This window comes from Marmota flaviventris, chromosome 3, assembly GCF_047511675.1.
Source record: "Marmota flaviventris isolate mMarFla1 chromosome 3, mMarFla1.hap1, whole genome shotgun sequence".
Classification (NCBI taxonomy): domain Eukaryota; kingdom Metazoa; phylum Chordata; class Mammalia; order Rodentia; family Sciuridae; genus Marmota; species Marmota flaviventris.
The window spans coordinates 10604772-10629346 of NC_092500.1; the positions used below are offsets into that span (position 1 = coordinate 10604772).

The 24575-nt window shown below is 62.3% G+C and overlaps 1 protein-coding gene across 2 annotated transcripts; it reads left to right on the forward strand.

The window, feature by feature from the left end:
- Positions 1 to 1095: 1095 nt before the first annotated feature.
- Card10 (caspase recruitment domain family member 10) lies at positions 1096 to 24116 on the forward strand. Of its 2 annotated transcripts, none has more exons than XM_071609505.1 (21): positions 1096 to 1142; positions 1252 to 1503; positions 2332 to 2469; positions 3796 to 4121; positions 7720 to 7935; positions 8753 to 8908; positions 9430 to 9555; positions 10764 to 10955; positions 11916 to 12050; positions 12341 to 12456; positions 13324 to 13352; positions 13662 to 13782; positions 18203 to 18362; positions 18814 to 18925; positions 19333 to 19576; positions 19748 to 19817; positions 20666 to 20759; positions 22010 to 22168; positions 22293 to 22408; positions 22846 to 22958; positions 23116 to 24116. In XM_071609505.1, the coding sequence occupies exons 2-21, from the start codon at positions 1269 to 1271 to the stop codon at positions 23354 to 23356; spliced, it is 3099 nt and encodes a 1032-aa protein (XP_071465606.1). In that variant the 5' UTR covers positions 1096 to 1142; positions 1252 to 1268; the 3' UTR covers positions 23357 to 24116. The 2 variants fall into 2 exon arrangements, with proteins under 2 accessions (XP_071465606.1, XP_071465607.1); XM_071609506.1 differs by having other exon boundaries at positions 22849 to 22958.
- Positions 24117 to 24575: the final 459 nt, after the last annotated feature.

Below are 24575 nucleotides of genomic sequence, written 5' to 3' on the forward strand. Positions count from 1 at the left end.
GGAGGAGCTTAGATGTAGCTATTTCTCAAACTTACTTGACTTTAACCACAGACACTCCCCCCAAGCCTCTCTGGGATCAGCATTAGGGGCAACCCCTTTGAAAGTGTGGACCCTGGTCCCCATGTGCCATGGGACTTCACACAGGATGGAGATAGTATCTGACTCCCATATTTGACAAGGTGTCCATGACCTCTGCCCTCTGCCCACCCAGGGACTGTCCTGAGCTTGAGGGAAGGTGCCAGAGCTGGCAGTCTATTTGGGGACCCAGAGGTCTGGGAAGGCCAAACTTGCACAGGTCACTGGCAGGCAAGAGGCTGGGCTGATGGAAATCAGTGCTCCCAGACAGTGCTCCCCAGACGGAGGGTCCTTGTGGCCCACAGCTGATCAGGGCCATAGAAGTTCTAGAATCCGGGACGTTGTAGGGGACCTTCTGAAGTCCGGCCCCAAACTTGAAGCTCATTTCCCTGAGGTGCATGGAACTGTGACCAGGTGTGTGGCATATGCACAGGGTTGGTGTGATGTGTAGGTTGTGTGGGGACCATTGTGGTGGCATGTGAGCTGTGAGTGAGGTAGAAGCTGAGTCCACTGCGTGTTGGTGTGACACTGAGCCGCTTGGCGTGTCGCTGTGCCCGGCTATATGAGCCCCACACTCTAAGCTCCCGTGAGCTCTGTGACATGTGCGCCGGGTGGTGTGGCACCGCGTGTGCGGCCAGCGCAGCGTTAGCATCGTCCAGCGCAGGTTGCGCCTGCGGCTGCAGCGAGCGGCCCGCGCGGCGTGGGCGTGGGCAGCGGGCGCGGTGGCCCTGGGAAGGTGTGTCGCGGCGCGCAGGAGGGTGTGAGCCTGAGCGTCGGTCCCCGCCCCGCGGGAGGCCGGGCAGGTGTGGGCGGGCCGCCGGGACCCCGCCGCGCCGGCCGGGAGAGCGGGCGGGAAACAGGAAGCGGGGGAGGCGGGCCGGACGGCGGGAGGGCGGACGTGCGGGTGGCCGGCGGCGGACGCTGGCGGCGGCGGGCGGCGATGTGGGGCGGCCCGGGCGGCCGCGGGGACGGGGGCGGAGCCGGGGTCGCCGAGGGCACCGCCCCCTTGCGCCGGCGGAGCCGCCGCCCGAGCGCGGAGCCGGGAGCGCGAGGCCGCGGCGCGCGGGGTGAGTCCGGCGCGGGGCGCACAGCGGCCGGCGCGCGCGGGGCGGCTCGGGCGGCGCCCCGGGGTGGGATCCGGGCGCCCTGCCGATCCCCCGCGCCTCTCGCCCGCAGACCCCGAGGACGCGGCCATGCCCGGCCCGGCCGAGGCGGGGGAGGCCGAGGAGGAGCCCGCGGCCGGCTCGGGGTCCGAGGCGGAGGAGGACGCTCTGTGGGAGCGGATCGAAGGCGTCCGGCACCGGCTGACGCGCGCCCTGAACCCGGCCAAGCTCACGCCGTATCTGCGCCAGTGCCGGGTCATCGACGAGCAGGACGAGGAAGAGGTGCTGAGCACCTACCGCTTCCCGTGCCGCGTCAACCGCACCGGTGAGCTGCGGGGTCGGCGCCCCGCGCGCGGCCGGGCCTCCCCGGGCGGGACGGATCCCTGAGTGCAGCGCATGGAGACCTGGGGCGCCGGGCCGGGGCTCTGCTCCCCTGGGCTGCAGTCTCCGCGTCCGTGGAGTGGGCTGCTTGGGGCGCCCACCTCCCATCTCCTCCGAGCCACTCTTCTTGCCCGGTGGGTCGCGGGGCCCACTCCGTCAGGGGTCTGCCTACCTTGGGGTTCCTTCTCACTTCCCGAACCTACATTAGAGGAGAGGCTTGGATGTGGTTGCTGGTGCCCGCTAGACCTGGGACCTCCTGGTTACAGCTGGTGGCTTTGGCATCTCTCCTGTGCCTTTTGGCCTTCTTGTTTTCCCCTGCCCCCTCCCGTGTGCCACGTGCTCCTTGGAGAGTTGTTTTTCCTCAAGGGCTCAAGACCCATCTCGGTTTTATGGGGGTCCTCCCTCGCAGGGTGTCTTTGAACTACAGCTGGCAAAGGCACTGGAGTCCCACCGTGGAATTCTGGCTCTGGCTAAGGGCAGAAATACTCTGCTTTGGGGGACGGAGGGGTTTCTCTGGGCCATTGCTGACCGGCATCTGTCTGTGGGTGGGGGTGGGGCGGGGGTGTTGGCCGCTGTTCCACAGGTGCCATTGTGGAGGGGGTTTCTGGCTCTCCTGGCCTGGCAGGCGGCTCTCCTCCCTGATCTGTTGGGACAGGCCCCTGTGAGTGTGTCATCAGCTCAGAAATCTGGGGAACGTGGGCCCTTAAGCATGGTGGGGAAGAAGCAGCCCGTGGGGGCTGCCCTCATCCTGACCCCTGGGTGCACCCCACAGGGCGACTCATGGACATCTTGCGCTGCCGGGGCAAGAGGGGCTATGAGGCCTTCCTGGAAGCACTGGAGTTCTACTATCCGGAGCACTTCAGGCTGCTAACGGGCCGGGAACCCGCCCAGCGCTGCTCCATGATCCTTGGTGAGTGGATCTGACCGAGCCTCTGCACCACAGGGAGGCACCCTGATATTGCTCTTGGTCAGATAGGGAAACCGAGGCACAGGCTGACGTGGTTTTCCCAGGGGCCCGTGGCTGGCTGAGGGTGGGGCTCGGTTTCTACTCCAGTTTGTTCAGAGCCCACCTGTGTAGCCTAACCTCACTCTGCCCAGTATTGTTTTCAGACTTGATTGGCCAGCCTACATGGGCTTATAGTTTTGTATGTAAAGAATTTAGAGGCTCCAGATGATGTCAGTAAAAAGAGAAGCTAGATCTTTCCTCCTTCCTCCAGCTCTGTTCTGCAGGTGGCACTTTTGTGAGCTCCCCTGTCTTAGCGTTCACACACACGCACACACTGGGGTGGCATCTGTTGTCCAGTATCTGGCTGTTTTTCAGAATGGCTTATTTCTGTGATTTTTCCATGTCTGTTACCCTTGTTTTAAGTATATGCGTAATGTTCATTAGTGAACTTGTCACTTAATGCATGTGACCCATCCCATGTTGATGGACATCTAGTTCTTTTTTCCAGTTTTGTTGTGGGGTGCTGAGAACACCTTGTGTGTGCATCTCTGTGCAATTCTCACTTTCTAAACTGGGGAGAGTTTCTGAAATAGATTTTCTCAAGGTGTATGTACATTTTAAATGTTATGTCAGGCAATGATGGACACCATAGTAGTATTTACCTTATAGAGTTGACATAGGTGTATATTTAGTGCAAAAAAATGAAGTCACCAAATGTTAGTGGCAATCGATCTTTTCTCCCTGTGTTTGTTGGCCACTTTTATTTTGGGACATGCTTATGGATAGTTTTTGCCCATATTTTTATTCAGTTGTTTGCTTTTTTCTTATTGATTTGTAGGAACTCTTTATATATAACAACCGAGTCATTTGTTGTATATCTTATATTTTAATTTGATTTTCTTTTGACATGGTTATATCTTTCATTTTTTCAGAGATTTAAAGATTTTTATATGAATTTGTCTGTTTTCTTTTGTAACGTTTGGATTTTTGTGTCTTGTTTAGGATATTTTTTTTCCCAAATACTTTTTCTAGTAGATGGACACAATGCCTTTATGTAATTAATTAATTTATTTGGGTGCTGGGGATTGAACCCAGGGCCTTGTGCATGCGAGACCAGCACTCTACCCACTGAGCTAGAGCCCTAGCCCCTTGTGTCTTGTTTAGGAAGGTCTTCTCTATCCTCAAATTACAAAGATATATTCCAGGATCTCTCTCTATTCGTGTTATCGCTTGTTTTTTTCTGTGTAATCTGCTGTCCCCCCCTGAGTGTCCTGTCTCCTGTCTTGGCAGATGAGGAAGGACCCGAGGGCCTGACCCAGTTCCTGATGACGGAGGTGCGGAGGCTGCGGGAAGCTCGCAAGAGCCAGCTGCAGCGGGAGCAGCAGCTGCAGGCTCGGGGCCGGGCGCTGGAGGAGGAGCGGGCCGGCTTGGAACAGCGGCTGCGGGAGCAGCAGCAGACCCAGGAGCGCTGCCAGCGGCTGCGGGAGGACTGGGAGGCGGGCAGCCTGGAGCTGCTGCGGCTCAAGGACGAGAACTACATGATCGCCATGCGCCTGGCCCAGCTCAGCGAGGAGAAGAACTCAGCCGTGCTGCGCAGCCGCGACCTGCAGCTGGCGGTAGGCGGTGGGGCCGGGGCTGGGGCAGGTGCGGAGGGGTGACCTTTGCAGAACACGTGGCACCCGGGAAGGCAGCCTGCGTCCCTGAGCCGCCCTGGGCCTGCTGTAACCCCGTGTTCTTGCTTCGTTGTTCAAACGGTGGGTCCAGCTCCAATATGTTCTGCCTTGGTGGCATCTAGTGGGTAGAGGCCTTCAAACATCCTCCGTGCACAGGACAGCCTCCATGACCAGAAAGTACCTCGCCCCCGTGTGCACAGTGCCCGGGGGAGAGACCTCGGGTTGTGGGGACTCAGCGACTGTGAGCCCGGGGATTTCAGGTGCTAGGCCTGGTAGAGACAGCGCTGAAAATCTGCTGGCTGGAGCCACGCCTGTTGTGATGATCGAGTGCCGTCGACGTGCCACACAGTTACACGCGTCATGTCATCTAATCCTCCCCAGAGCACCGTGCACCAGGTTCCTTGCTAAACAGACGCTCAGGCTCAGACTGTGCAGGGATCGCTCCTGGTCTCCCGGCCAGGAGGCATGCGGCCTGCTTTTGAACTGGGGCCACCTGGCAGTGGTGCTGGCTTCCTTCCCAGGATGCTGTTCTGCCTGCTCCCTGTCCAGTGAAACCTCACCTAATCCTCTCCAGCAGTGCGAGGTGGCCTCCTGCAGGCCCCGAAACCGAGCTCAATTTTGTGACTTCTTATGGGGTCTTAGCAGGGAACAATACGAGTGTCAGCCGCCACTGGGAGTTGTCCAAAGGACAAATGAGCTAATACCAGGGCCAGCAGCACACAGTAGGCTGTTTCCTGGAGTGCTGTGTGGGACTCCGCAGCGCGATCTTTTTCTCTCCCCAGCACTGCTGGGGGTGGAGCCTCATGCATGCTAGGCCAGCGTCTGCATCCGCAGCCCCTTTATTTTTTATTTTGAGATGGGGTTTAGCTAAGTTGCTGAGACTGGTCTTGAACCCGTGATCCTCCTGCCTCACCCTCCTGAGTGGCTGGGGTGACAGGCCCCCAGTGGTTGTTGCTGGGGGTGCTGATTCCTGTGGATGAATGAAGGTTGGTGTGTGGGGGGCACTGGGTGCTCGGTGCTTGCTGGGTGGGTTGAGGTTTGGAAAGGGGAGTCCTGATCAGAGTGTTGAGGTTACATGTCGGAGGGTCCAGGCAGCTGGTCCTACTTGAGGGTGTCGGTGCCTAGTTTGCTATTGTGAGGTGATGGTGAGGACTCTGCTTGGTGCTTGGCATGAGGGGGAGGCTTTCTGAAGGGTGGTGGGCAGGGCCACCATGTGTGTCCTAGACCTGGCTCTGCCACTAATGAACAGTCTGGTCTGGGTGAGGTTTCCCGCCCCAGGACTCAGTTTACCCATCCTCAGCAAGAGGTCACAGATGAGGATGACATTGCAATTATAAGGCACCCTGGGCTGGGTGCTGTGGCACACGCCTGTAATCCCAGCAGCTTGGGAGGCTGAGGCAGGAGGATTGTGAGTTCAAAGCCAGCCTCAGAAAAAGTGAGGCCCTTAGCAACTCAGTGAGACCCTGTCTCTAAATAAAATACAAGATAGGGCTGGGGATGGGGCTCAGTGGTTGGGTGCCCCTGGGTTTAATCCCCGGTACCCGCACCCTGCAAAATACAATAAAGCGCCCCGGGTCACCAGGCTTCGTTTTAAATGTCTTCTGGGCACAAACCCTCTCCCTTCACAGCAGCCCTGTGCTGCAGGGGGGGGGGGCTCGGCTGTCGTCTCCATTTCTGGAGGGGGAAACTGAGGCACAGAGAAGTTGATTAGAGCCTTTTTCAAAGTTCCCCAGATTGAAAAAATTTTGACCTTGTCCTGTGCGTCACTGAGGGGTTCTGGGTGGCAAGTGGGATCCCCTCTTTTCACCCAGAGGGGATCCTCTTTTTCTAGACTAGCAAAGAACCTGCTGCTCAGAGAGGCCAGCACTGGCCGGGGCGGGATGGGCGGGGGGGGCGGCGGTGGCCTGGAAGAGGCCTCGCCTGGCCTGGTGTGGTCTGGGTGGATTTGTGGTTGGGTCCCCTGCCGTGGTGGGTGTGCACGTGTGCTGGGCATGGCAGGTGGGTCCCCTCCCCCGTGGGCAGTGGGTGGCGGTTGTGTTTTAATACTGTGTTTTATAAGGTGCGAATTTAATGAGCCGTTATTTCTGAGCAGCATAAACTCGAGGGACCAGTGCTGTCATTTGGTGCTAAGTGAGTTTGTGCCCTGGGATTAAATGTACCTGCATTTCCTGGTGTTGGCAGGAGCTGCAGGTGTCCAGTGCTCTGAGTTCATCAGGGAAGCCAGCTGGCCGAGGGTCAGCCAGGAGGCTGTGGAGTGAGGCTGTGCTTTACCGTAAAGGGCGTGGCCAGGCCTGCCTTTGAGACTGTCCTCTGGTGGGTCACAAAGCATGTTTTGTGAGTGCACGGAGATGCGGACTCAGGGATTTCTTTGTGATTCTTTGTGGAGGAGGCGCCCTAGGGAGCTCATGGGCTGCCTGGCCCCGCCTCCCGAGCCGCAGGGTGTGGGCGCCATTCTGAGGGCTGGGGAAGAGCAGGTCACTCTCCAAGATGCGCCAGGCTCTCCTAAAAGACACCAGACGTTGGCACTCAGAACGTAGCCCCAGAGGTCACTGTGACTGTCCCTAACAATGACTTCAGTTTTTTGGCCTGCCACCTGCTTCTACTCTCATGGCATCTGGCCCCCTCAGGACCACAGGAATTTGGAAGATTACACGCAGTGGCCGAGCGCGCTCGCTATCCAGCAGGCTGGCCACGCGTGTCTGCCCTCAGCCAAGCGGCCATCGCCAGCTGCCCAGCCTCCCCTGGGCCACACAGCCGTCTGGTGGCCGCCTGCTGGGGTTTAATGAAACCATCGAAGTCACCAGGTCACATCCGTGGGGGCTGTCACCGTCTGTCCACTCACTGTCTCATTCGATTCTTGGAGTAACTTTGGGGGTGTGGGGGAGGGGACCGGCTGGCCCCATTTTACTGAGGAGGACGCTGAGGCACAGGGAGTTGGGCGGCTGGCTCCGCAGGTGGAGCCTAAAGGTGGTGAAACCGAAATCCAGACCTTGGGGTGCCGGGGCCGGCTGAGCCCGCGGCCTCTGCTGCGGCTGTGGTGCGGGATCTTGTTGAGGGTGCACCTGGAGCTGGGGTCGGAGGGGACGTGCCGGCTCCTGGGGTGGTTGAGACCCTCAGACCCACCTCTGTCCCCCTCCCTCCTCCCGATGCAGATGAGATGGAGGCAGAGCCAGGGGCCATGCCTTGCCCAAGGCCCCCTGCAGTTGAGGCAGAGCTGGGCCCAGACCCTGGTCCCCTAACCTCAGGTGGCCCTCCTGTGTCACCTTGATCCTGGGCTAAGTTGATTGCACGCAGCGTCTCAGGACCGGCGGCAGATGGGGGGGCTGTAGTGCAGCACACCCACCCAGCAGCACCCCAGGAGGGCTGATGCCCACCTTCTTCCGCCCCATTAGCCCCTCATCTGAGCTGCCCAGCCCTTCCTCACAGGGGGGTCCCTGGAGGACCCCCGCGAGGGCCCCTGTGGGAATCTGGGAGCAGCGCCCCCAACTCGCAGTGGCTCCCCGCGGCCCCTCCCTGGGATGACCCCTGTCCCGGGCCCTAGGTGGATCAGCTCAAGCTGAAGGTCAGCCGGCTGGAGGAAGAGTGTACGCTGCTGCGGAGGGCCAGGGGGCCGCTCCCTGGGGCCGAGGAGAAGGACAAGGACAAGGACAAGGACAAGGAGCAGGAGCAGGACGGTGTGGACCTGGTCTCGGAGCTGCGGGCGGAGAACCAGCGGCTGACGGCGTCCTTGCAGGAGCTGCAGGAGGGACTCCAGCAGGTGGGGGCTGGCGCGGGTGGCCTGGGCAGCCCCGGGGAGTGCCCCTGCTGCTCACCTGTCCTCGCGAGGCCTGGACAGCCAAGGGGTTCAGAACCAGGCTCGGAGGTCTGGGTGCAGTCCTGGCCCACCGCCTGACCTGGCCTCTGAGCCCAGGGTCCTTACGGTGCTGCTCGTCCTGCCTGATCACTCTGGGGACTGTGGGGGACCTCCGGAGGGCTCCGAGTCCCGGGACACTGCTCCTGCTGCTGTGTGCGGGCATTTCCTGGGGAGAGGGCCCTGGGCTTCCTGGACTTTGTAGAGGAGTCGGGGACTCTGAAGGTTGAGCCCCCCGAGGCCTTGCTTGGTGTCCCTGGGCAGGTCAGGGCAGCTGGGCCTCGTCCTGGCTCAGGTTCCACATAGGAAGTGGGGGTGGGAGCTGGCGCATATCATGGGGCTGGGGTCCTGGCTGGGTGGGTCTTGGGGCTGGATCTGGGGCCCAGGGTCAGCCCCTTGGAGACCCTAGTCAGGGGGAGGGACAGGCCTTGGCTTGTGTGTTTCCCTAGTGATGCCAGGTGGGGGCCAGGGCAAGAGGGAGTGGCCAGGGGTCGTTTCAGGAAGAGGCCCCGGGGAGCTGATCCAAGCTACTGCACCCACCTCTGTAGCCCAGATGTCCCTGTGGGCCACGCAGGGCACCTGGTTCAGCTCAGGGCCCCAGGCCAAGGTGGCAGAGCCGGGGTGGGGTCGGCCTGAGGCCCATGCGGCTCCCTTGTCCCCACGCCCACCGTGGGGGCTGCATGCTGGGGCTGCATGCTGAGGGGCCCTGAACTCTGGTCCCCAGGAGGCCAGCCAGCCGGGGGGCCCGGGCTCCGAGCGCATCCTCCTGGACATCCTGGAGCATGACTGGCGGGAGGCGCAGGACAGCAGGCAGGAGCTGTGCCAGAAGCTGCACGCCATGCAGGGCGAGCTGCAGTGGGCCGAGGAGCTGCGCGACAAGGTACGCCCTCCTCTGTGGACGCCCACCTCGCCGCCCTCTGTCGGCGCCTGGCTCCTGGGGTCCTGTCCAGCCGCAGCCTTCCCCAGGCGTCTCTGGGCAGGGGTGAGAGCGCTGCGTCCGTTTGTCTCAGCCATTGACAGGAGACCCTGTGGCACTTGGGACTCTTAGTGAACAAACCCAGGCCCTGCTCCCATGGAGGGGAGTCCTAGCCGGGGAGGGGAGCAGGGGCCACACGTCATCCTGGGGAGTTCTTTCATGTGGCAGGTGGTGACGGGTGCTGGGGGACAGGCAGAGGGGTCCGGCGGCCACAGGTTGCAGTTTCCGTGGAGGCCGAGCTGGCCTGGGGTGTCACCATTATGGTCAGCTCCAGTTCATAGACGAGGCAGCTAAGGCCCAGTGAGGGGAGGCGGGCCGTCGTGGCCAGGGCTCCGGCCTCTCTTCCTGGACCTGTGGAGTGCCTGCTGGTCGGCGTCCCCTGCCCTGGCGCCGTGGCCTGAGCCCGCCCCGCCTGCCCACCTCAGTACCTGCAGGAGGTGGAGGACCTGCGGCTCAAGCACCGCACGCTGCAGAAAGACTGCGACCTGTACAAGCACCGCATGGCCACCGTGCTGGCCCAGCTGGAGGAGATCGAGAAGGAGCGGGACCAGGTGAGGCCCGTCTGCGCTCGCAGGCCCTGGTCCCACGGCTGGTTCTGGCGCCGGGGCGGAGGGGGAGTGGACGGTGCTGGTCCCTGTAGGACGGGCAGGTAGGCCACGAGCCAGGGACAAGGGCCGTGCGCACGCTGGAGGGCAAAGCCCTGAGACGGCAGCAGGTCTGGTGTCCTGGGGCCTAGGAGCCCTCGGAGGCCGAATGCCCTGGTTGCTCAGGACCCAGGGACCCAAGTCAGCGGCCTCCCTGAGGTCACGCGGCCCGGCAGCTGAGCTGGGCCCTCACACCCTTTGAGTCCGAGGCGGTCCCCAGGCTGCTGCCAGAGCGCGGCTGGGGGTTCCTCCTCATGCCCAGCGCCCGCTGCCTCACCTGAGCCCCGGGTCGGTTTAAAAGCTGGTCCTGGTGTCCTACCCGCCTGAATCCCTTGTTCTTTCCATGCCAAGGACAAGGCCAACGCAGAGGAGGTGCCTGCAAGTATTTGCTGATGAAGGAATTCTGAGAAGTTTTGGCCCCCGTCCCTGGGCCCCGCAGCCCCGCCTCCTGTAGAGGCTGTGGGGTGTGAGGCCCCAGGCCCCTGCTGCCTTCTGGAGGCTGGCTCCCCATGCCAGGGGGAGGGTTGGGGGGGGGGACGGAGGGTTTTATTTGTGGCCAAGTTTGAGTCCCGTGAAGAGAAGGCTACACGTTAGAATTGCCCCAGATCTGGGGCTTCGTCTTGGGGTGTCCTGATCAGGTGGTCTGGGGTGAGGCCCAGCAATCATATACATCATCAGGCTGCTCCCAGCCCTGGGGCCTCTGTCCCCAACTCCTTCAGAGCCGTAGAGGGGCAGGACCAGGCCATGTGCCCGCCTCTCAGGGACCCTCCTCTCCATTGTGGAGGAAAGTGCTTTGGATGGAACGGGGTGGGTTTGGCTCATGGCTCCTGCGCTGATCGGGACTGGGAGCGAAGCCCAGGGCACACAGTAGGACTGCTGGAGACGTTTTGAGTTGGAGTCCAGCTTTGCCGCGGCTGCAGGGTCAGCCCATGTGCAGTGATGTGATGATACTGTTCCTGGTCCTGTTAGTGAGGGTTAAATGAGCTGATATTTAGCACAGGGCCCAGCACTCAGGCCTGATAGCAGCCGTTCCTGATACCGACCCCTTTCTTGAGGTCGGGGGGGCCCTGGAGCGGAGCCAGGGCGGCCCCTCAGTGTTCCCACGCTCTCCCCAGGCCATCCAGAGCCGAGACAGGGTCCAGCTGCAGTACTCACAGAGCCTCATCGAGAAGGACCAGTACCGGAAGCAGGTGCGGCAGCTGGAGGCCGAGCGGGACGAGCTGCTGAGCACGCGCACCAGCCTGGAGGGCGCCAAGGCGCTGCTCGAGGCGCAGCTGCAGCGGACCCAGGGCGGCCCCTGCCTCCAGGTGGGCAGCGGGCGTCCCAGGAGGAAGGCTGGGTGCCGGGGGAGCCTGGGTGGCTCTGGAGCAGTGGGGGTTGGTGAGCAGGATGGGGACGTGGATCTCCGAGTTTTGAGGTCGTTCCTGGGACACCAAGGGTTTGAAGCCTGTCCTTGGGCACGCCTGGGCAGGCCTGCTGGCTGAGGGCCTCGAGGAATGCACCTGGGCTTCAGAGACCCGAGGCCCACGTTAGTCTTGTCTAAGAGCAGCTGGTCTGCACCTTCATGGTACAGGACCCAGAGAGGGTTGGGGACTTGCCCAAGCTCACACAGCCAAGTAGCCCCGGAGCCAGCTTCTACCCTTTGTAAATCAGACACTCGTTCCCTGGCTGCCACCGTGCCCCTCCCCATCAGGGTTGCCTATAGATGAGCTCAGTTGAGCCCTGGCTTCCATGCAGTGGGGCCTGGAGGAATAGAAGGAGGCACAGATCTTTGGTCCCTCCCTTGTTAAGACCCTTAGTGGCCTTTTTTGCTCTTGGGTAAAGACGAGCTCCTATTGTCAAGAGGCCCTGCAGGTTGGACCCCTCCTTCCCTCTAGTCTGGTTCTCTGGCTCTCAGTGTTTGAATTCCTGGAATGGGTCACAGTCCTGCCTCGGGGCCTTTGCACATGCTTTCTGCCTGCCCGGCCTGTCCTCCCCAGCTCTGCCTACTTAGCACTTACATATCCCTGGTTCTCAGTTCGGCCTGACTTCTGGGGAGCGTTCCGATGCTCTAGACTGGGTGGGGACCCCTTCCTTCTGCTGTCTCACTGCTTGGGTGATTTTGGGGTGATTCCGTTTCTATCTGCTGGTTTGCAATTTGTCTCCCCCTCAAGGCGGCCTGAGGGCCAGTGTCTGCTCCCTGTGCCCTGGCTGTGTCCCTGCCTGGCCCGGTAGATGCCGTGGCGGGCCTGGGCTCCACTGGCTTCCCTCCTCCCCCTCCCTTCCAGGCCTGTGCCTCCTCCCACTCCCTGTGCTCCAACCTCAGCAGCACCTGGAGCCTCAGCGAGTTCCCGTCCCCGCCGGTGGGCCCCGAAGCCGCCGGGGAAGTGGCCTTCAGCGGGGGATCTGAGCCCCACACCTCGGTAAGATGCCCACCTACCCAAACATGGGGGGGGGACCGAAAATGTCCTAGAGTTGCCGACACAGAGTGGTGTCCAGGCGCCAGCTGCCCACTTCACAGGGAGGACCCAGGCCCCGGGGGCCAGGAAGCTTCTCTGAGCTCCCCCAGAGCCACGTGTGGTGGCCGAGGCCGGGGCGCCAGGAGAGTGGCTCCTGTGCCCGGGGCTCGTCTGTGGAGGGGCCCCGGCCGGGTGCACTGAGGGCTGGGATGGGGCTGCGGTGGGGTGACCCCGGCCCTGTCCCCGCCTCGCAGGAGGAGGCCACCGACAGCGAGAAGGAGATCAATCGGCTCTCCATCCTGCCCTTCCCGCCCAGCGCCGGCTCCATCCTCCGGCGGCAGCGCGAGGAGGACCCTGAACCCCCTAAGAGGTAAGTGGCAGTGGCCGCCCAGGGAGGTGGGTGCCCTTTCCTGCACAGACGCCCCCGCAGCCCTAGGGCCAGAGCCAGGTCCAGGTGTCACCTCCCCTAAATGGCTGGAGCTCGGGGACGGAGTCACAGGAGGGCCCAGTCGGGGGTCAGGCTAGACCAGGCCTGGTGGGTGCTGGCCCGTGGGCTCGGGCCCTGGGTTCGTCCCCAGCGCGGCAGGAAGAAAGCAGGCGGAGGGCAGCGTGGGCCGGCCCAGCTCCAGACAGGAAAGTCACCCGAGGGGAAGCCCATGCTCGGGACCAAGGGTGCGAGGGTGTTTCTGGGGGCCACGGGCCTCAGGGAGAAGGCTGTGCCCCGGGGTTGGGCATCAGCAGCAAGGAGGGGCCAGAAAACCTCTGTCACCTCTGCCGGTGGCCCAGACCAAGGGGAGGAGGTTCCTGCCTTCTGGGCTGTGTCCCTCAGCACAGCTGTCCCCCACAGGTGGCCCTTGATCTAGCCCTTTGCCAAGGGAGGTGGGATGGTGGGGGGGTTTGATCTGAGTGAATCACAGGTGTGGAGGAGGGTGGCCTAGTTGGGGGGACACCCTGGGAGCCATGATGACGGGTAGAGAGGGAGGGAGGGAGGGAGTGGTCAGGGGAGGCTTCCAGGAGGAGGTGGCCTTGAAGGACAGGCCAGGACATGAACCTCTCGCCCTGTGACTTCAGGGCAGCTGGGTGGCACTGGTGCTCTGCGCCTGGGCCCTTGACTGAGGTCCAGCCTGGATTTGCTTGGGGGTTGAGGGACTTTTGGTGGCTGGGGGGCAGGAGGGGGAGTGGGGAATAGTGCCCACTGAGTCACATCTCCTGTCCCCTCCCCGCCCTCTCTGAGCAGGTCTTTCAGCAGCATGTCGGACATCACAGGTAACAGCCCTGGGCACCCTGGGGCACGGGGAGGGCCATCGTGGGAGGGGCCATGCTGCCTCTGGCCTGTGTCCCCTTTCCGAGGCTGCACTGTGCCCTGGCCAGACAGGAGGCCTGCTTGGGAGGCTCCTGGGCTCTCCGGTGCCCAGTCCCGGCCCCTGCTCCTGGGCGTGCAGTGAGGGGCTTCAGTCCTGCCCCAGCTCTGAGCCCGCGGGCCGGGCGCTCCCGGGACCTCCACCTGCAAGGTCGCCCCTGAACCTGGGCCGCTCTGCTTCCCAGGCCCAGCCCGACCTTCACTCTCCTTCCCAGGGAGTGTGACGCTCAAGCCCTGGTCCCCCGGCCTCTCTTCGTCCTCCTCCTCCGACAGCGTGTGGCCTTTGGGAAAGCCAGAAGCCCTCCTGGGCCGTGGCTGTGGCCTGGACCTCAACAGGTGGGCAGGGGCCCGGGCTGAGCGTGCGCTGCATGCGGGGGAGCAGGCTGCGCCCCTCTTCTGTGCTTTGTAGCACCCATAGAACCTGGGTTCGAGTCTCGTTCCCACTGCGCTGTCTGCGTGGCTTGAGCACCCCTGTTCCTCCCTGGGCCCCAGTTTCCTCGCTGGTGAAGAGGCACCGTGTTCTGAAGTCTCCAGCTCTGACAGGCATGTAGTAGGTGCTTAGTGAACAGTAGCTCTTCTCGTGAGCGGTCCTTGCCCAGCGGCCCACCTGCCCGTCTTCCCTGCTGAGCCCCGCGTGTCTGAGTCTTCCAGCTGGACTTCTTGCTGCGGGTGGCCTGGGGTTGCTCTGGGAGCCCCGTGGCTGGGCTGGCCATGAGTCGAAACAGGAGTCACACTGGGCAGGGTGGCACATGCTGGAATCCCAGTGGCTCTGGAGGCTGAGGCAGGAGGATGGAAAGTTTGAAGCCAGCCTCAGCAACTTGGTGAGGCCCCAAGCAACTTAGCGAGACCCTGTCTCTAAATAAAATACAAAGAATAGGGCTGGGTGTGGCTCCCTGCGTTCAATCCCTGGTACCCTGCCCCCCCAAAAAAAGGAGTCACAAAATGTTGGTGCAGAGTCCAGTTTGGTGACCCCCTATTCTCACTAGCCGGTGGATCTGAGGGGGGAGGGGAGCAGGGGGACCAAGCCTAGAATGCCACCTTTGAACCCAGCCTGGAAGAGCCAGCCTGCAGGGAGAGCAGTGTGGAGACAGCAGAGGCTCAGGGAGGGGCCGGAGTGTGTGGTGACCAGGGAGGACGGGGCGGGGGTGGGGGATAGGGGGTGGGGGGGATGGGGAGGCCAAGTCTGAGTCAGGCAGGGGCACTGGACTTTGGCTTGTGCGCTCAGGAGGGCCTGGGAGGGCAGGTGTTATGAAGGCAAGGCTAGCGGCCGCTGCTCACAGCGTTCTCTGTCCTGGGAACAGGCATTAGGACTGTCTCTGGATGTAGAGGAGGAAACGGAGGCTCAGAGAGGTTAAGAAACTTGCCCAAGGTCACACAGCTGAGAAGTACCAGGGCCAGGTCCACAGGGACCTGATTGGACTTGGGTTTTGGAAAGGGTTTGAATGCCAGAGCTGGGACATGTGCTGCTGGGCACAGAGGTTCAGGTCGCACAGCAAATCAGGGACCAGGGCCTTCCTGCCTCCGGGAGGCCGCTCTGCCAGGCCCCTGTCCAGGCCCCCGCCCCCACCCTCACCAGGGCCACATTGTTCTGCCGGTGCAGGACGCACTGGGCTGCGGGGGAAGGGGCGGAGGTGCCTCCCTTCCTGCCTGCCTGGCCCTTCCTCCTTCCTCCTGCTCGGCCTGCAGCAGGGGTCCTGGCTGCTGTCCAGGGGGCGCCAGGAGGATGCGAGAGGGAGCAGGAGGCCCGGCCTGCTGGGCCCCTGTCACGTGGCCCTCTTTATTGCCTACGCTATTCCTGGGGGGAGGGGTTGGAGGAAGAGCCAGATGGAAGCGGGGGCAGGGTGGCTGAGGAAGGTGGACAGCACAGAGGCCAGGGGGCCTCACTAATGGAGCCTGGGCTGGGGGGACATCTGTGTCCCAGGACAGTGTTGTGGCGAGGTGGGAAGAAGGGGTTTCGGGGCCAGCTTCAGGGCTCAGATCTCAGCCGTTGGGTTGCTGCTCTGGGGCTCCGGGCAGGTCACTTGATTTCCCAGAGTCACAGTAGTGCTGTCCCCTGGGGTCATGGTGGAGGTTCCTGCATTCTTTCTGCTTGGGACCGTGCTGGCTCAGGGCGGCTGTCCACACCTGTCAGCTCTCAGATGTCCTTGCCCCCAGGTCACACTCTGGGCCCCTCCCTCCTCTGTGCTGGACAGAATGGAGCAGGGGATGGAGGGTGGGGGACTGGGGATGGCTGGGATGGCCAGCCAGGGAGAGAGACAGGAACACTGCAAGAGTGCCCTGAGACCAGGCAGAGCCTGCCTCTCCCCTCCTCACGTGGTTCCAGAACCTTCTCCTCACATAGCAAGTTCTCGTAGGTCTTTGCCTCCCTCCAGCGCCTGCCAGCTGAGCCTCCCCGTGCAAGTCAGTTTCCCTCCTCTGATGCGGGGTGGTGACAGGTGTCGGGGGACTAGATGGAGTGACCTGTGTGACCTGCTTGAGTCTCTGCATTGTGGGTCCCTGAACTGGTACACAGCAGCCCTAGAGACATTCCCACCATGCTCTGGGGCCACTTGGCCTGTCGCTGCTCGAGCTGGCGACTCACCCCATTCCTGTGTGCCCGTGACCTGACCTCCCGACCTTTTAGGGGAGGAGCTGGGAGCCCTCACCCCGTGGCTGGAGAATCCCCCAGGCGGGGTTGGGGGGGTCGGCCTGGCGGCTGAGCTCCTGCTCGCTGTGGGAGGCTGGTGCTGGGGGATCTGAGGGGTCCCTGCTTCCGGCAGCTTCCAGGCCAACTCTGAGGACCCTTGAGAAGCACAGAGAGCAGGTGTCATGCTCTCTGGAGGCTCAGAGAAGTCCCTGGGTCCTCTTGGACCTCAGGAGCTGGCAGGGGGTCGTGGAGAGCTGGTCCTCGGGGAGCAGCGGTGGTGGGCAGGAAGAGCGGGGGGCGCCGAGGGTCAGCCTCGCTGCTGTGCGGGGTCGGGCTGCGCAGGGCCTGGGTGCAGCTGCTTGCTGGGCTGGTGTCTGGGGGCCGTGGTGATGGTCACTGGTGTGTGGGTTTGAAACAGGGGGGAAGCCGAGGCCAGAGAGGGTGCTTGTTCTGAGTCATACCTGACGACCGTGAAATGCTGCTTTCTCTGGATCTCTTGCCGGGCACTGTCCTAAGAGCGTCCATGTTCTAACTCAGTGTGTTGGACGAGGTGAGTGGACGCCCAGCATCCGCCGCCTGGCCCCAGCCTGGCCCCAGAGTTCCTGCGTTTCCCTCCAGGGTGCTTCCCTCGAGCTTTTCTGACCACACCCGACACCACCTCAAACAAAAGGGTCCGGAGACAATAGTTGAGTCTACCTGGGCCCGGAGCCACTCAGCAAGACCCTGTCTCTAAATAAAATATAAAAAAACAGGGCTGGGGTGAGGCTCATGGCTGAGCACCCCAGGTTCAATCCCTGGTACAAAACCAAACCGAACAAACAAGACAGAGCTCAGCTGGCCGGGTCTGCAGCCCCCGAGGCCCAGGCCTGCGTGGCCCTCTGTTCCCTGCGGTGTCTTTGTGTTCATCTGCGCCCCCCGCCCACAGGGCACAGGGGAGTCGTGGTCATTCTTGTTTCGTGGATGCGGTCACTGACCTTCAAGGAGTGGCTCCTTTGCCTAAGTCTGGGGCCCAGGTGACCCTGGGGTTGGCAGCCAGACTGTTGCGCCAGCCACTGGCCAGGCCAGGTCTCAGGCCTCCCAGGTCTGTCATGTCACCCGCGCAGCCTGTGGCTGCCTGCCCGCCTGACCTCAGGCCTGGCTCTCTGCTTTGACTGAGGAGGCAGGGCGGGGACCTGCTCCTGGAACGAAGCTTCCTGCTCCCCAGGGGTGCCGGCTGGGTTAGGGTCCTGGCAGCAGGGGGCAGAGCAGCTGCATGCATGTGGCAGTGGCCAGGGTTCTGACCCTAGCCTCACCCCCTCTATGGCCAGGGTTGCATGGAAGGGCTTCGGTGAGTTTGTCACTGAGCCTTGCTAAGAGCTTCCCAGTTCTCCAGGGACAGGCAGGACCCTGGCACATGGGGATCTTGGCTGCGCTGTCGAGGAAGGCCAATGCCCCCATTCCGCGCCTCCCCGGGCTGGCTCCGGCTTCTTTTCTGGGAGCCGTTTCCCAGGATGCTTTATTAGTACTTAGGGCAAGGAGCCCAGCCTGGTGGCTGGCCACGGGCAGCTCCGCTCTTGTCCTTGTTGAATCTGCCACGCAGTCTGTCCTCTGTCCTCCACGCTCTGCCTGGACCTCCGTCTCCTCTCCATCTGTCTCCGAAGTCTTCGTCTCTGTTCCTCACCAGGGTGCAGCCCAGGTACTTCTTCCCCTGGAAGCCTCCCCGTCCCTGTGCTCCCGAGCGGCTGGAGCCATCCTCTGATCTGTGTTGTCTAGCTGCGCCCCTCCCGGACTGTGAGCATGACCAGCACTGATTAGTCATCTGCTGCGTGCCAGACCCGGGGCTGGTGCTGGGGAGTCAGGCTGCCTGGCTCTGCGGCTGAAAGCCTTCTTTTGATGGATGTAAGAAAAGAAAGTGCTAAACCGCATCATGGGCAGAGGGCGTGCTGCAGGGGCTCTGGAGGGACTGTTTTGACTGAGCTCTGAAGGACAGCAGAGGGGGAAGGGCATTCCAAGCAGAGGGCACTGCAAGTGCCACCGCCGGGGGCGCGACCATGGCCTGCTGCGGGGAGGAAGCAGTGCCTTCTCTACCGAACCTGAGCTGTACCAAAGCACTGCTGGACGGTAATTCCCATCCCCCTTCTCCCTTTTCAGGTCTCTGGCCATCCGAGTGTCTGGCTGGAGCCCCCCAGGAGGCCCGGAGGCCCAGGACAAGGGTTCGGATGGTCTGTCGTTTCTTGGAGACGGATGGTCTGGGGCGGTGGTACGGAGGGTGCTGTCGGGGCCCGGGTCGGCCAGGACAGAACCCAGAGAGGTGAGGCTCCTCCCCTGGAGCTGGGGGCGGGGTCAGTGTGGTAACCAGGGCTGGATGCTGATTGGTGGAGCAGGATCCCTGGGTGGAGCTCCAGGGTATTGGCTGAAGCTGAAGCAGGCTCCATGACTGTCCTGCCTCAGCAGTGGCATGCACATGTAATCCCAGCCACTCAGGAGGCTGAGGCAGGAGGATCTCAGCTCCAAGGCCACCCTAGCAAGTTAGTGAGACTCGGTCTCAAAAAAATAAAAATAAAAAAGTTTGCACCGAGATCGAGATTGGGGATGTAGCTCCGTGGTAGAGACTTGCCTGTCATGTGGGAGGCTCTTGGTGCTACACCCAGTACCGCCAAAAGTAAATAAATAAGTAAATAAAAATCTGACTGGGTGGGAGCTGGGAGGCGGGGCAGACTGAGGCACATTGACAGATTCCCGCCTTTAAAATCTCTTCCCAGCTGAAGGCCGAGGCCACTGGCCTGGAGGGGGCTGGCCTTGACCCCGAAACCCAGCAGAGAACCTTGCCGTGGAATCCGGCATCCACACTCCCCTTCCTGCTGGATTCCACGGGTAAGCCTGGCCTGGGGAGGGCCTGGGACACGCCCTCCTAGAAGGTGACCGCGTGGGGCCCAAGGGAGAGCTCCTCCAGCCTGGTGCAGGTGGGGAAGGAAGGGCCGAGAGGGAGCGTCCCCCTGTCTCCTCCTCCTGGCCGTGCTGTGGCCTCTTTTTGTCAGCTCGGGGCCCTTTTCTGGCCTCTCCTTGGTCACATCTTAACTGTGAGGGGAGCACTGTGTTAGGAGTCCAGAGGTCTGGGTTGGGGTCCTGGCTGGCCTGGGGCAGCCCCTACGCCCTCTCTCACTGGAGGAAGGAAGGTGGGGTCCTGGCAGCTCGACCATCGGAGGGCTGGGTCCCCCAGGCTGCTCCCTGACCTCACCGTCTTCCTCTTGTCCCCTGCTGCACCTGCCCCCTCCACCCAGCCTGCCAGTCCTTCCACGAAGCCCTTGACACCTGGGTGAAGGGGCCGGGGGCCGAGCCTTTCTACATTCGAGCCAACCTCGCCCTGCCCGAGCGCGCAGATCCCCACGCCCTCTGTGTGAAAGCCCAGGAGATCCTGCGGCTGGTGGACCCAGCGCACAAGCGGCGGCGGGAGTGGTTCTGCACCCGGGTGGACCCCGTCACTCTGCGGGACCTGGACCGGGGCACTGTGCCCAATTATCAGAGGTGATGCAGAGCAGGGAGCCTGGGCATGGGGTCCACTAGCGGCCAGGACCAGGACGGGGCTGCCTTTCCTTCTGCGGTGTCTCACCATCCTCTGGGATGGGATGGGGCTGGACAAGAGGAGTGAGGGGCTTGCTTGTCCCTACAAGCACATGACAGGTCTCCTTCCCACAGAGCCCAGCAGCTCCTAGAAGTTCAGGAAAAATGTCTGTCCTCCAGCCGGCACCGAAGTCCCCGCAGTAATGTAAGCAGGTCTGGGTGGGCAGGGAAAGGGCCCGGGGAGAGCAGGACAAGGCTGGGGTCCAAAGGGAGGGGCAGGCTCATGTTCTGGCAGCTCTGGGGGAGCGAGCAAGGAGAAGGCCCCCTGCAGCCCTTCCTGTGACTTAGTTGATCTTCTACTATGTGCCCAGCAAAGAGGAAAACAATGTCACCGTCCAGGATGGTTGAGAGATTAGACTGAGTGTGCCAGGGCCCGGGAGCATGTGGGGTACACAGCAGGCATCTGGCCAGGGCTGGGCTGGGCCACCATCCTCATTGTGTCTGTGGGTAAATTGAGAGGAGCAGGCAGAAGCCAATGGAGAGGGGCCTGGGCTCAGCTCGGCTCTGGGAAGATGGTGACTTTGGACATCACCCGAACCTTGTCCTCCCTGCTGCTCCAGCCCAGCCCCGAGGCAGCTTTCCTTATCTGTGAAGGGGACATTGCTCTGCCTGCCTCCTAGACAGCCTGTGGCCCCAGATTCCTGCACACCGGAGCCCGGGGCTGCCCTGTTGCAGGCAGTCCCCACTCGTTAGGTGGCCGTGTAATTAGTGCCATTGGTTTCGTTAATCCATGTCACCTTGCTGATTCATTGGAAGAGACCAAAGCTCGACTCTTCTGTGACATGAGGTTCCTCCAGGTCTCTGGGCCTTGGTTTCCTCATCTGTAAAGTGGGGGTGCACCCCAGGCACCTCTAGCAGCTCTGCTGGTTGCTTCCCGGTCTCCCCCCGCTGGGGGGCTGTGCTGGCCGTGGGATCTGCTCTGCCCAGGGTCCTTTCCACTCTCCTCTCTCCCTACGTTGGGATGGAGGTGACTCTTTCTTTGTGTCCTCTCAGCTGAAGAAGCGAGCACTTGGGCTGGTGAGACCCAAGCCCGTGGGGGGTCCTACAGGGGATTCCCCAGAGCAGCTGCTGCTGGAGCCCTGCTCAGGTGAGTGCCGCTGGGAAGGTGTGTCCCGTGTCACTCCCCGTGGCCAGGAGTGTGTGCGTTTATGTGTCCTTTGGCTACGGTGGTCCTTTGGTCTGGAAAGGCTTATTGTGAGTGGGCTTGGGAGACGGGGCTCCCCCTGGTGGTGAGTAGGCCAAGTTGCCTGTGGGTCATCTGTGGGCAGGTGCCGTGGGCGTGGCTGTGACTGTGACTTTGGGGCTGCTCTTGTCTGCTGTAGTGTTGCTTCTCACACATGGTGGCAGGTGCCAGGAGGACTCTAGGGGGGTCCTGGAGGCAGCATAGTGAGGCCATTGGCCAGAGCAGGGAGAAGGAGCGAGGGAGCCCAGATGAGAGTAGCGTTCGAGGGAGGGACAGGGGTGGCTGGGGGACTTTTGGAAGAGACTGCTTCAGCTGAGGCCTTCAAGGGTGCAGAGGGGTCAGCTCCAGGCAGAGGGCGCCACTCACTTAGAGGCGGAGACAGGGCTGCGCTTGGTGTATTTGGAGGATGAGTGGGTTCCGAACCCAGCAAGTAGGCATCGTGCATCTGCTCTGTAAGGCGTGTGGGTTCCAGGGGACATGGTGGTCCTCTGCATGGGGTCCCTGTCTGGGGAGAGGCAGATGCTTCCAGCTGTTCACAATGCAGACACGGATAGAAAGCATGACGTGTGTGACACAGGAGAGTGTGGTAGAAACATGACAGGGACCCCCCCCCCCATCTAGGGACCAGGGGAGGTGTGGCCTGGGCTCTGGGGGCAGTGAGGGTTACCTGGATGCAGGGGCAAGGCCTCGGGTGGCCACAGGGCCTGCAGAAGCCCTGGGATTGGAGGTGTCTGAAGGCAGTGGCCAGGCAGGGCTGCAGTCTCTCCTGCAGGACTATGTCACCTGTGCAGAGGATGTGACCTTTGCCCTGGGGATCTGGGAAGTCACTGGTGCCTGGCAACCAGGGAGTCATGTGAACTTACATTCTTTCCAAGCCTCTCTGACTGCTGAGTGGAAAGTGACCTCTAGGGGGCAGGGGTGAGGCAGAGGATCCCTGGGGAGCCTGTTGTAATGGTCCCAGCAAGAGGGGCCAGCCTGCAGTGTCAGGTGTGTGCGTGTGCGTGTGTGTCTGGGGACCTGTGGGAGCAGCAGCAGGACCCAGGAAGGGAAGACAGAAGGTGGCCGAGGAGGTGAAGTTATTTTGAGTGTCAAGGGAAGCAAGAGCTGGGACCCTGCCCGGACTCTCATCTCTTGTGGGTCCCGTCCTGCCTCAGAGCCCGAGCGGAGCCTCAAACCCTACAGCCTGGTGCGGCCGCTGCTGGTGTCCGCCCTCCGGCCTGTGGTGCTGCTGCCCGAGTGCCTGGCGCCCCGGCTCATCCGCAATCTCCTAGACCTGCCCAGCTCCCGGCTGGACTTCCAAGTGTGCCCAGCAGGTGAGCCTGTGACCTGGGAGGGGAGGCTGGGGAACAGTAGGACAGCCAGTCTACCCCATCCTCATCCACCCGGAGGACAGCCAGGCCTGTGGCCCTGCAACATCCTGTCCCTGTCCCTCTGCAGAAAGCCTCTCTGGGGAGGAGCAGTGTGCACCCTCAGCGCCGGGGGCCCCTAAGTCCCGGCCTGCCACCCCCGGGCTGGGCACCAGGATCCGAGCCATCCAGGAGTCTGTTGGGAAGGTAGGTGCTGGGCTGCCATCCTGGGCCCACAAGCTAGCGTCGGAGCCACCTCCTGCATCCTCAGTGTCCTCACCTGTGACGTGGGTGGGTTGGGGCTGTTGCCCTCATATGGGTTACCCTGAACGTGATGAGTTGGAACATCTCATCTGCTCGTCCTTGTTCTTGAACTTTCTGCCACCCTGGGAGATGGCCAGGGCTCCAGGGTGGTGGGTGAGGTGGGGTTAACTCCAACCTGCAGATGAGGTGGGCCAGGTCACGTGGGGAGGGGACCTTCCTCCAGGTCACCAGCGAGCTCAGGTCTTCAGTCTCCCTTCTTTGTAGGGTCCCTCTGGGTGAGACGGAGTTTGTGCACCTGGGAGGCTGTGCTGGGGTGGCGGGTGTAGCGGGGCCCTGGTATCCCTGGGCTCTGGTAAACGTGGTCTCTCTCCACCGGGAAGAAGCACTGCCTGTTGGAGCTGGGTGCGCGGGGCGTGCGGGAGCTGGTTCAGAGCGAGGTCTACCCCATCGTGATCCACGTGGAGGTGACCGAGAAGAATGTCCGGGAAGTCAGGTGCGGTGTTGTGGGGTGCCCTCTCCATGGATGTCTCTCTGTCTCCACCTCTGTCTGTCTCTCTGTCTGCCTCCCTTTGTCCATCTTCTCTGACTCTTCGGGTCTTGGTTCACCGAGGGAGCGCCTCTGACCACTGTCCTTCATCCTCTCTCGACAGGGGCCTGCTGGGCCGGCCCGGCTGGCGGGACTCGGAGCTGCTGCGGCAGTGTCGTGGCTCCGAGCAGGTGCTCTGGGGGCTGCCCTGCTCCTGGGCGCAGGTGCCTGCGCACGCCTGGAGCCACGCCGAGGAGCTGGCCAAGGTGGTGCGTGGCCGCATCCTGCAGGAACAGGCGCGCCTCGTGTGGGTGGAGCTGGGCAGTGGCCGCTGTGGCGGTGGCAGCAGCAGCAGCGAGGCCTGAGGCCGTCACTGTCCGGGCCTCCTCCCACCTTGCGGAGGCTGCCAGCGGCTGGACCCCGCGCCTGCGGTGGACTTGGCCCTCTCCATCCTGAGCCTTCCTCGATCCTGGACTCTGATGAGGGGCCTTGGTTTTGGGTTCTGACCTGAGTTTGTCACCACCTGTGCCGAGCCTGTGGGAGCCTGGGGGATAGAGCTTCCACTGCCCTGAACCTGCTGCTGTGGGCCTTCCCGTCTGTCCCTGTGTTCCTGTGTCCCCACTCGCGGGTCTCGTGTGTGTCTTGTGTCGTAAACACCTGCCTGGAGTCTGGGTCCTGCCCCTGTGCGTGGGTTTGCACAGCCAGGTTCTCACCGGGCAGATTCTGTCCCTCCCCCAGGAACACGGGGTATCTGGTCCTCAGCCTGCTCAGCTTGCAGGATGGCCGAGCTGCCGCCACAGGACTCCAACCTGTCCAGCTCAGTCTTGACGTGGCCACACATGGACATGTGGCCCCCCCCCCCCGTTCCACTCACTGTACCCCTTGTGTCTCCTCGCGTGTGTCTCTGGTTCTCTCCTGTGTAAATGTCATGTCCCACCCCTGTGACACTTGGGCACTAACGTGTGTTCTTGCACACCCAGGACCATGTTCTCACAGCTGCCCCCTGCCCCCGCCCGCCTCTCTGAGGGCTGGGGGAGGGGCGGCTGCTCTGCCACAGAATGTACAGCCCGTGCATCGCCACTGGGCCCTTGTCACTGAGAAGCTGCACATTAAGGAACATTAAACACTGTCATAGACTGGTGGCCTCCTGCCTGTACCCTGGCCTGGGCCCCTCTCCGCTCTTTGCCTTTGTCCTCACCTCCAGCACAGGCTGATTTCACCTTTCAGGTCCCCGCTCGCCAGTGGGGAGGGTCATATTTCCCTCCTGACTCATCCCAGAGCCGCTGGCCATCTGTGCTGGCATCACCTTACCTGCCCCAAGTGACGGGCGGAGGGCCCCGCAGTCGGGCCACCCCAGCACCCAGCCCTGCCCTGCCTTTCAGAGGAGTGTCCTCTGGAGCTGGGGCACCGAAGCCCATGGGGTGCAGACCTGGGGGTCCAGCTGCTGAGTCTGGGAGGGCAGGAGCAGGCCCTGGGTGTGTGGTCAGGTCCCTGGGGCAGCTGTGCCCAGTCACCTCCAGGGGGCAGCCCGGGCCGACTGGAGCAGCACTGTGGGCACCGAGGGCTGGGACTCCTGTGGTTGAG